The sequence below is a fragment of the Haliotis cracherodii genome, unplaced genomic scaffold (assembly GCF_022045235.1).
Source record: "Haliotis cracherodii isolate W230 unplaced genomic scaffold, xgHalCrac1.p SCAF_7, whole genome shotgun sequence".
Classification (NCBI taxonomy): Eukaryota; Metazoa; Mollusca; class Gastropoda; order Lepetellida; family Haliotidae; genus Haliotis; species Haliotis cracherodii.
This window is the reverse complement of record NW_027266330.1, coordinates 18022932-18034471: the sequence shown is the minus strand read 5'-3', so window position 1 is coordinate 18034471 and position 11540 is coordinate 18022932. Positions and strand designations below refer to the sequence as shown.

The following is an 11540-nucleotide window of genomic DNA, read 5'->3' as shown; positions in this document are numbered from 1 at the left end:
TTTGAAAAATAAGTCTTATATTTGATGATGTGAATATATATATCGAAGAAGGTCACATTTTTAAACAAGAAATTTGATTCACATATTCCTATATTTTAGGTCCGTTTCAAAATATGACATGAAGGTGACAGGAGTAGGCTCCCTTGGACAACAATGGTTTCATTGTTACATTGGTGCACATCACATGTCCTAGAACATTGCACACAAAAGGAAAAGATACAAATCAAACATATTAATAACTTAGAAAATGCAATTTATTTGCAAAATGAATAATTGTGTCAGATTGTAATAAAAGAAAGGGAATCGATCCATTCTTTGGACACGAAACAGGAAGTTTTTATGAGCCAATCTTATCAACAGAGTTATCTGTTCCTGGTTTATCCAAAAGGTTCTACGAACGTTGACGATTGGGATCTTAAACATTGTGTTCTCTGCACGATTTCACAGGTTTAGTTTTTTTAGTGTGTTTTGAAATACCTTTGTTCATGCCTTCATTTCGAATGATAACAGTCCACACATAAGGCAATGATCTCTCGCACGTGTTCTCATCCAGAACTCGTGTGAAAAGTTGAAAGATAGAATGCGGATTGAAAAATCAGAATCAATAACACAGAGTTCATGTTTGTGTCTTCCAATTTACAATCGATATCCCCAGATACACACAGCGTTGGTTTGTTTATTCCACCATTAATTCTTAAATAAAAAAGTAACTTTCTTTGCAGAAATGATGAAATCTGTAGGGTGAAACACAGAGAGGTAGACAGAAAAACTACTAGCCTATGTCAAGTGGTTCTTTTGCATCGCCTTACGATTGATGATTGAAGTGAAATGACATATTTGAGCCAACTAGATGGCATGTTGTAGCATAGATTGTCCGATAGATTGAAAGACAAACAGCAATTATGAAAACAATTGTGTGATATTTTTCAGACTTGCATGTATTTCGGTGACCTAGATTATGCAAGGTGTGAATAGTTTCATACTGAAACATTAGGCCTATTTTTTTGTCTACATATTCAATAATGACCTGGTTAATTAATGATTACAATTAGGGATGTAGCATATCAGAGCCCTGGTTAATTGTTGTACAATTGGTCTGATGGGATGCATATTGATAAATCTTGGATAGCATCTTTTATTTTTAGGAAATGATATTATTTGTGTTTAAAAGGCAGGTGTTGACAACGTTCTAAAGAATACAGAATCCATAAGATGCATGAAAAAGCAAACAGGTGAAAAACCCAAACAGTATCACAAATAAGACAAGAGACAGTAAACTACGGTTACAATGAACTCAAAGGGACCACTAATATTAGTTTGTTTAAACTGTAGTTTGTTATAAACATATATACAGTATATATACAGCAAATGGCCTGGGTGCTGTTGTACAAAACAACCTTAGCGCTACGACTGTCGTAAGTCTATTAAGGTATGAGAGTTACGTTCACCTTAGCGCTAAGATCGCTTGGTATAACGGCACCCTGGACCCAAACACCATATTTTTCGATGTTTGACTGCCAAGATTGCTGGGAGGCCAAAGCAAGTAGTAAATAATGTATACTTTAGCAAGTAAAAAAATGTATCTTCGCATGAAACTTACGATGCACCGGTGCACCCATGTGTCCCACAGATGACATCCTTCCCTTGTCAGATTGCTGACAGGGTTAATCTCTTTTGTCATGTGGACAAGGCCTTACCTCGGATAAGAAGGCCTGTGGTTCGAATCCCATCATGGGATTTGGAAATGTGATGGCCACTACATTGGCGCCCCAAATGGGTCTGAACTGGTCATATTAAATAGAGCAAAATAGGCAGCCCGGGACATGCCTTCTGTTGAGGGTGGAGTATGTAGCAGCGCGTGGAGTTATCCCACAGATGACATCCTTACCTTGTCAGCTTGCTGACTGGGTTAACCTCTTCTGTCATGTGGACAAGGCATCCGACCTCGGATTAGAAGGTCCGTGGTTTGAATCCCATCACGGAAATTTTATGGCCGCTACACATGGAAATGATTCTGCATATTTTATTGAAAACGATTAGGGATCACTTGATACAATTGAAATAAATGTACTTTCCCAATATATTGCAATACGTATCACAATACTTATGCCTGTATCGAAATATATTGCGGTTCAGTTTTTTGGCCAATGAATGGCCCTAGTGCCAAATCATAGTTGAATATCCCTATCTATTAATAGGACTGATGTAATGTAAGTGTGTGCTGATATATGTCGTGTTGTGGCCGGATGTGTGATATTAGACATTAATTTTAAACATACATGTTCGTATTCCAGATGGACCAAACTTGTGCGGTGTAAATATCAACTTACTCCCAACATCTGACATATCATGGACAGACAACGTTACCGTGATGACCGCAGACAGTCCAGTCATTCCTCCTATCGTAGAGGTAGGCTGAAGCTGTGTTTATGGACTTAGAAAAGACAATGGTTCTGAGCTTCTTGACATGTAGCGGGCTGATGATACACTTCTGGTTCTATCACTTTAATAACTATATTTATCAATGAATTATTGACACATTGAGTGAAGAATATTTAATGGGATCAGCTGACAGCCTATCTAGTCATTGTGGGGTACTGTATTCGAGGCAATAAGCACCCAGGGCGCTCTCAAAATTAAAAATAGGGGGCTCTTACTAATACATTATTTTGGTGGAAAAAAAACAGAGTTGAAAGATAAATTGTGTGGTTTATGCTGACAGCCTGAAATGTTTATGTAAGACAGATATATATTTCCAGAATTAAATGCCCATAATTAAGGGTGCATATAACACACGAGTGAGTATTATACGCAAATAAATAAGTCTTGTGTACACTGATTGATCGGAAGGGGTGCTAATTGGGATTGTTCACTAGCCAATATCTTAGCTAAAGCTCGGTGGGCGCTTATTAGAGCAAGGCGCTTATTACGTCGAATACGGTAATCTTTGTTTGTTTGTTGTTTAACGCTGCACTCAGCAATATTCCAGCTACATGACGGTGGTCTGTAAATAATCGAGTCTGAACCAGACAGTACAGTGATTGATATCATGAGCATCGATCCATGCAACTGGGATACGATGACATTAGAGACCGGCCGTCATATAGCTGGAATATTGCTGAGTGCAGCGTTAAGCAACAAACAAACAAATAAACGTTGGTGTGGATTGTTGCTCTCAATATTGATCACTGGATTGCCTGGTCCAGACTCAATTATTTACAGGCTGCCATCACATAGTCGGAATATTGCAGAAGTGCAGCATTGAAATACAAGAAAAGAGTTCAATGATGTGTGTGTTTGAAGAGTTACTGGGGTGTAATCTAGTTTCCATGGCCAGTTTTACCTGAATCAACTGAGAGTCATAAACATGTTTGTCTTGTTCAAGGTGGAGCAGCTCCAATCCCTGATGATTAGTGAAGTAAAGTTCCCAGCCATTCTGACCCGTGAAGATTCCGGGGTAGAATAGGTCTTCAGCAACCCATGCTTGCTGTTAAAGGCAACTATACTTGTCGTAAAAGGCAACTAACGGGATCGGGTGGTCAGGCTCGCTGACTTGGTTGACTCATGTCATCGATCCCCATTGCGTGGATCGATGCTCATGATATTAATCACTGGATTGTCTGGTCCAGACTCGATTATTTACAGACCGCTGTAAGGCTGTTACACTCAGACTGCTCTATGACTGAGGGTACACCTCCAATATTGTTTAGACTGTCCCCATGTCATTCATAAGCAAACATGAAGACTGTCACAATTTATTTACAACTAACAACCAAAATTTTGTGACATAAACTGATTTTAATTATCTTATTTGATACTATCTTACAGACAGGGCATTTATTACAGGGGTAGGGGGTCAGATTATTTTTTTGCACTAATGTACGGAAAATAATGGCCCTCCCCTAATGCTTGTCATATTTTTTGATAACTCTCCCCATGTTCTTATTAATTTTTTTCAAGACAAAATGCTAAGCACTTCATCTTTCTTCATAAAATGTCCCCTTTCTAAATATGTGTATTATTTCCTGTCCCTTTTATGATAAATAACCGGTCCCTTACTATACCTATATTTTAGCCCTATAGGTTTCATTTGGAAAATAGACCAGTAAAGATCCGGGGTAGAATAGGTCTTCAGGAACCAATGCTTGCCGTAAAAGGCAACTATTGGTTGATTTATGTCAACATCCCAATTGCGTGGAACAATGCTCATGATGCCAATCACTGGATTGTCTGGTCCACACTCGATTATTTACAGACCTCCGTCATATAGCTGGAATAGTGCTGAGTGTGGCGTTAAACAACAAGTAAATAAACAAACAAGCATTTGTAAAATGTCATTTTCCTTTTCCAAGCTATACAAAAGAAAATTTTTGTTCTGTCAGGCTATCAAGAAGAAAGAAGAGGCCCTCGCTATGATGATGACAACTATGATGATTATGATGATGGCCAGTACTATGAGAGATCCCCAAATAAGCGTAGGAGACGGGATGACTACGACAGCAGATCGGACTATCACGATGACCAGTATGACAAGAGGTATGACATGGAGACTCAGTACTACACGCGCAAGAGCCAGCAGTTTGACGATGATGATTGGATTGATGACAGGCGGGGTGGTCATGACAGCTATCATCGCGACGAGGACTATGATGACTCGCGTCACAGACATGGAGAAAGGCGGAGAAGCTATGATAATCATGGCTCCAGAAGAGAGTCTGAAGGATTTCAGAGACGAGGTATTTATCGGGATGAACCTATGAGTAGGAGGGGAAGAGGGAGTTACGAACGGCGGGATAATATTCAACGTCGAGATGATTACAAATGGCAGGGAGATTATCAAAGAAGAGGGAGAGGAAGAGGCAGTTATCAGCACCGGAGGGATGACAGTTACCATCCCCGCCCGTATCGGCGCAGACATTATGAACATCATGACAGAAATCGTGATGATCCTTCCAGTTCGGAATGGAGCGGGATTGAAGATGACGAGGAAGATGAAGATGAAGAAAAAGTAGAAACAACCAAAGATGCAGAAGGTGACGAAAAGATGGATGAAAATAAAGTATCGAGTACGCTGACAGAGGAAGTGAGCCCACCAACAGAGGAAGACATCTCTAAGATGGAGAAGAACAACCTTGATGACCTTGCTAGTAGTATTTTGTTGATTCTTTTTGAAAATCTGGATGGCAGCTGCACCCTGAATGGATTACGCCTTGAGCTGATCATGAAGGACGTGGTTGTTTTCAACAGTTCCACAAATCTGAAGGAATTCCTTCTGAAATACAAAAGTGTGTTCCTAGTGACAACCTTGTCTGAAGAGGCAGACACCGATGTCAAGGAAGAGCCTGCAGAGGCCTCAATGGAAGAAGTAAAAGAGGAAGAGAAAGTAGAGGAGAAAGTGGAGGAGAAGGAGGAGGAGGAGGGGGAGAAGGAGGAGGACAAGAAAGAAGCAGAAGAAGCAGTGAAAGAAGAAAAGACTGAAGCATCAAAGGAACAGGAGGAAGAGAAGATGGAGGACAAAGAAGAGCCCGGAAGCTCAACCCCGGACATGGACACTGATAAACCAAAGCCTGAAACTGAAGAAGAGGTGAAGAAGCCCAAAGAGGAAGAAGGTGCTGGAGAAGCTGCTGAGGAGACGGCAGACGACAAGGATGACCACCTGACAGTTACCGCTACACCAACACTACGTTTGTGTTTGTCTCATTCAACAAAAGCTTCATCTTGTAAAGGGAAGTGCAAGTCTCTTCATGTTTGTCGTTATTTCGTGCTCAGCAAATGTGACATTGTAGATACTGGGAAAAGATGTTTGTTCGGTCATGATATGGACTCCAAATATAACAAGTACATCTTGAGAAAATCTCTTCTTCACAAGTTTCCACCTCGTTTAGCTCAAAAAGTTCTTCTGAATTTGAAGTACCGGAACCGCACCACGTTGCCAGTTGTGTGCAGGTTTTACAACACATTCTGGGGCTGTAAGAATTCCAGAAACAACAGCTGCCCTTTCTTGCATATATGTGAAGATTACATTCTCGGCTTTTGCAAATCAGAGGATAAGAAATGCCGCTTCCGCCATGATATAAGCCATAGTCAGCCTGCTGCTATTCTAGAACGTTATGGCATGTCGACAAGTGAGAAAAATCCCAAGGATGAGATCTTGAAAGCGTTGAAAAGATCAATGATGATGAGCAAGAGAGGTTATGCTAGCCACAGCAGACTTCCTCCGCGGGCACAGTCAGTTGTTTCGGGCGAAGGCGAGGCAGAAAAGGAGGAAGACGATGTAGAGATGGAAACCAAGCTGAAGTGGCAGTGTCGGACAACGCAGCAACGAGGCAGTGCCTGGCTAGACATTGATGAGAGCAGTAAGATTGAGGACAAGTATGCAGTCTACATGAAGGCAAGGAAGTACACCTTTACAATGGCTGAAAGAGAGTAAGTATTTTTTAGGGGTGAAATAGGCCCTACTGTAGACTGGATGTAACAATGTGTGACACAGCTGATTGTGTCTTGTCTCATTCTGTGTCCTTGTCATCCAACGTCATAGATCAATGTTACTAACTGCAGGGTAAAAGTAAGCATTCATTCATGGTTTTCTAACCATGCTTACACTTACAATGGTGTTTTGCAATATGGGCTGTTTCACAAGGGTGTCTCACAATAAAGGCTGTTACATATGGTGTATTATAATGAATGATGTCACACAAGGATGTCTCACATGGTGTCTCACATGGTGTCTACTAATAAAGGGTGTCTTACAATGAAAGGTGTCACACAAGGGTGTCTCACAATGAAGGGTACCTAACATTGGTGTCTCCTAATAAAGGGTGTCTCAGTGGTGTCTCCTGATAAAGGGTATCTCAGTGGTGTCTCCTAATAAAGGGTGTCTCAGTGGTGTCTACTAATATAGGGTGTCTCAGTGGTGTCTCCTAATAAAGGGTATCTCAGTGGTGTCTCCTGATAAAGGGTGTCTCAGTGGTGTCTCCTGATAAAGGGTGTCTCAGTGGTGTCTGCTACTAAAGGGTGTCTCAGTGATGTCTGCTACTAAAGGGTGTCTCAGTGATGTCTGCTACTAAAGGGTGTCTCAGTGATGTCTGCTACTAAAGGGTGTCTCAGTGGTGTCTGCTACTAAAGGGTGTCTCAGTGATGTCTGCTACTAAAGGGTGTCTCAGTGATGTCTGCTACTAAAGGGTGTCTCAGTGATGTCTCCTAATATAGGGTGTCTCAGTGGTGTCTCCTAATAAAGGGTGTCTCAGTGATGTCTCCCAATAAAGGGTGTCTCAGTGGTGTCTCCTAATAAAGGGTGTCTCAGTGATGTCTCCTAATAAAGGGTGTCTCAGTGATGTCTTCTGTAAAAGGGTGTCTCAGTGGTGTCTCCTACTAAAGGGTGTCTCAGTGATGTCTCCCAATAAAGGGTGTCTCAGTGATGTCTCCTTATAAAGGGTGTCTCAGTGGTGTCTTCTGCAAAAGGGTGTCTCAGCCGTGTCTGCTACTAAGGGGTGTCTCAGTGATGTCTCCCAATAAAAGGTGTCTCAGTGGTGTCTCCTAATTAAGGGTGTCTCAGTGGTGTCTGCCGTAAAAGGGTGTCTCAGTGATGTCTCCCAATAAAAGAAGTCTCAGTGGTGTCTCCTAATAAAGGGTGTCTCAGTGGTGTCTGCTAATAAAGGGTGTCTCAGTGGTGTCTCCCAATAAAGGATGTCTCAATGATGTCTCCTAATAAAGGGTGTCTCAGTGATGTCTCCCAATAAAGGATGTCTCAATGATGTCTCCTAATAAAGGGTGTCTCAGTGGTGTCTCCTAATAAAGGGTGTCTTAGTGCCCAAGTTAGTGGTGTCTCACAATGAAAGGTGTGACACAAGGATGTCTCACAATGGTGTCTTACAATGAAAGGTGTCACACAAGGATGTCTCACAATGGTGCCTTATGATGAAAGGTGTCACACAAGAATGTCTCACAATGGTGTCTCCTAATAAAGTGTCTCCAATGAATGGTATTACACGATGGCTTCTTCACATTCAGCTTGTTGCAGGTCAGAGTTGTTATGGTGTAATAACAGGCTTTTCTGACATAACTGTAATATTGCTGACTGTGTTATGTGACCTCATTCATGTTACATACACAGGTTCTTTATATTCTTGTACTCACCAGAAAAAAAATACAATACACGTCATGCACATTTTGTCTCTTACTGCCAGCCTCAAGCAAACCAAAATGGCTGCCGTAAAGTGATTCCCAAACTCGTTTTGTATGCAAGGGCAGTTTCATATTCAGGGGGAAGTTTTAACAATCCACTTTCTTCATTGTAATGGATTGAAACGTACATTTATGATATGTATTTTATGATGGAGTGTCTTTTACAGAAGTGAGATCAACTTTGACAGAATGTCTGGCCACACAACTGGCGGCTTGCACTTGGAGTTCCGTCGGGTCAGTGAGAAAGTTCCGAAGAAGGCTCCCGAGACCAGCAATACAGAACAACCAGCCAAGACCAGCACCTGATGCAGGCTGATGGCGGTGGAAGGATGAAGACCTGGGTGGTTGTAGATAATGTTCTTGTACAGTCATGTCACAGTGGGATGGTCCATGTTGCACTATGATAGTGATGTCGTTGGTACAGCTGTACAGTCCAGTATCACAACGGCATCACAACGGCATCACAACACACGGCCAGTGTGATGTATTGGGGACAGTGGGATAGCCTAGTGGTTAAGTGTCTGGTAAAATTATCTACTTTGAATCGTTCTACAGAATCATTTGTGATATGTTATCAGCTCCTGGCTTACATGTGCTATTGTTTTCACCTCTGTTTGATATAGACGTAAGGAGATTTGTTTGTAGATGGGGAGCCTGTCTTGTTTCCATGTTAGTGAGCCACAATGAATTTTTTACGAATAATCTTGTTTTGTTTTGATCAGTACAATCAGGAAGGTTAGAGATGCGAGTGTTTTTTATTAGTGTGATATAGTCAAGTGAGATGAGATGACGCGAGACTCTTTTCTTTAGACTTGGTTGTCTGCGTGTCTTCAGTATGATGTGTTTAAACAAGAAAACCCTTCATCATCCTTTTTATGTCATTTCAGAATTGTGTAGAAAATATGTCTATGCTGAAAACAAAACATGTTTAAATCTTGTTGCATAATGTCACACCTTGCATACAGGACAAGTCTAGTGAACATAGAAACTTTTTGTACTTCAGGACATGCTTAATCACAAATGCTCACAACAAAATCAAATTACGACATTCTCAGAGCTGCCACTATCATAATTCCAATACTTTAGCATAGATTTACAGCAGTCTGGGCACTAACACTATCATAATTCCAATACTTAAACATAGATTTATGACTTAGCGGTGTGATCACTTTGTGAAACAGGGCCACAAAGCCATCCTACTGCAAGTCTTTTTGAGTGTGTGGGAGTTGGGTAGTCACTAAGATTCTCCGTTGAATGGAAGCCAAGCACAGATAAGACAATGTAAGCAAATACATGTTTGTCTGTTTGTAGAATACTGGAAGAAATGTGTTTCTAATTGATGCAGGTGGAGTAAAGAAGCTTGACTTATGAACCAAGGTTCAGTTTGATGATTGGCATGTTTACGTTGTATAGGGGTAGTGCCATCTTAGTTGTCAGGGCCGGTTGGGTAGCCTGGTGGTTAAAGCATTCACTCACCACATCAAAATCCCGGGTTCGATTCCCGACATGGGTACAATGTGTGAAGCCCATTTCTGGTGTCCCTTGCCGTGATATTGCTGGAATATTGTGCCGTAAAATCCAACTCACTCACTCACTCTTAGTTGTCAGTGTTAGAAACTCTGAAGACAGCAGCCTTGAACACAGTTGTTTCTCATCATTATCATTACCATTGATATATAGGATGGTTCAGATTGCATGAACTTAATTGTAATGCTACGACGATTGATGCATTATAAATGATTCTGATGAAACTCAAGCAGTGTCTAAAATAAATCAATTCCACATTGACGTTTATTTTTAAAAGTCTTTGTTTTTATGATTGACAGGCAGGTAGATTCTATGACAATTGTAGATCAGGATTGTTATATATATATCTTACTTGCATTCAAATCTCAGGCCTAAATGCTCACATATGCGGAAGAAAAAACCCATTGTATTGTGTTGTATATTTTTATTTACCTGCCAAAGCTGGAAACAAATTTCAGTAATAAACCAAACCCTCAGACTTAGGGGAAGGAAATTAAATCTGTAAATTGTCATTCTAAGAAGCATTGTATGGACCACTTTTCATTCACTTTCCACAATGATTTAGTTCTCTTTAAAAAGGGTTTTTTACTAGTTTGTTCTGCCACTCATTATTAGTACACATTGTTAGAGAGTATTTCATGATTTAACTAGATCTTTTGCTGATGTATTCAGCAGAAATATTTTTAATCAATTTAGTTTATATCTTTCTTCAGAGAAAACAATGGCCTTCTAAAAACTCTTTGAATGATAATGATTGTACATGGTAAGGACAGCATTGAATGATAATGATTGTACATGGTAGGGACAACATTGAATGATAATGAATGCACATGGTAGGGACAGCATTGAATGAAAATGATTGTACATGGTAGGGACACCATTGAATGATAATGACTACATATTAGGGACAGCATTGAATGATAATGAATGCACATGGTAGGGGCAGCATTGAATGATAATGACTACATATTAGGGACAGCATTGAATGATAATGAATGCACATGGTAGGGCAGCATTGAATGATAATGACTACATATTAGGGACAGCATTGAATGATAATGAATGCACATGGTAGGGGCAGCATTGAATGATAATGACTACATATTAGGGACAGCATTGAATGATAATGAATGCACATGGTAGGGGCAGCATTGAATGATAATGACTACATATTAGGGACAGCATTGAATGATAATGAATGCACATGGTAGGGGCAGCATTGAATGATAATGACTACATATTAGGGACAGCATTGAATGATAATGAATGCACATGGTAGGGCAGCATTGAATGATAATGAATGCATGGTAGGGACAGCATTGAATGATAATGAATGCATGGTAGGGCAGCATTGAATGATAATGATTGTATATGGAAGGGACATCATTGAATGAAGTTGGATTTTGATTTGTGTTTAGTATCTGTTGGCACAGAAATATTTGAAGCAGGTGAGCTATTTTGATTAAGAACTAGTTTCATAACAGCTCTGAATGAACCTAAATTGGCCACTGAGAATAAACTTAACAAGTGTAAATAAGATTTCTTTTCTTGTGTGATGTCTCATCTGTGAATGCATATTTTATGTTTGCTTAAAAAGATAATATGAAATAGATGTTAGTGTGCTCTGCATCTTTCTTTGCTTTTCCCCAAGGAGATATACGGAAACAATATAAAAGATGAATGTATCCCCAAACATTCTGCTTTGTAAAGTCATGTGTATGTGTGTGTACAGGGTTTATCTTATGTGTACAAAAGATATCACATAAAGTCTCATTGTTGCTTCAATAAATGCTTACATATTTTTTGTGTGTGTACTCACTGTGGTGTAG

At 40.2% G+C, this 11540-nt stretch overlaps 1 protein-coding gene across 1 annotated transcript; it reads left to right on the top strand.

Annotated features, from left to right (window-relative positions):
* Positions 1-372: 372 nt before the first annotated feature.
* Positions 373-10680, top strand: LOC139448298 (glutamic acid-rich protein-like). The gene is made up of 4 exons (XM_071229848.1): positions 373-447; positions 2295-2410; positions 4383-6426; positions 8352-10680. Exons 2-4 carry the CDS (start codon positions 2350-2352, stop codon positions 8488-8490), a joined length of 2244 nt encoding a protein of 747 aa, XP_071085949.1. The 5' UTR covers positions 373-447; positions 2295-2349; the 3' UTR covers positions 8491-10680.
* The last annotated feature ends 860 nt before the right edge of the window (positions 10681-11540 follow it).

Excerpts from the sequence above, each read along its gene's own strand:
- LOC139448298 (XM_071229848.1), top strand. The coding sequence starts at position 2,350 with ATGGACAGACAACGTTACCGTGATGACCGCAGACAGTCCAGTCATTCC. Across the intron at positions 2,411-4,382 it reads TCATTCCTCCTATCGTAGAG|GCTATCAAGAAGAAAGAAGA; the intron begins GTAGGCTGAAGC and ends TTGTTCTGTCAG. Across the intron at positions 6,427-8,351 it reads TTTACAATGGCTGAAAGAGA|AAGTGAGATCAACTTTGACA; the intron begins GTAAGTATTTTT and ends TGTCTTTTACAG.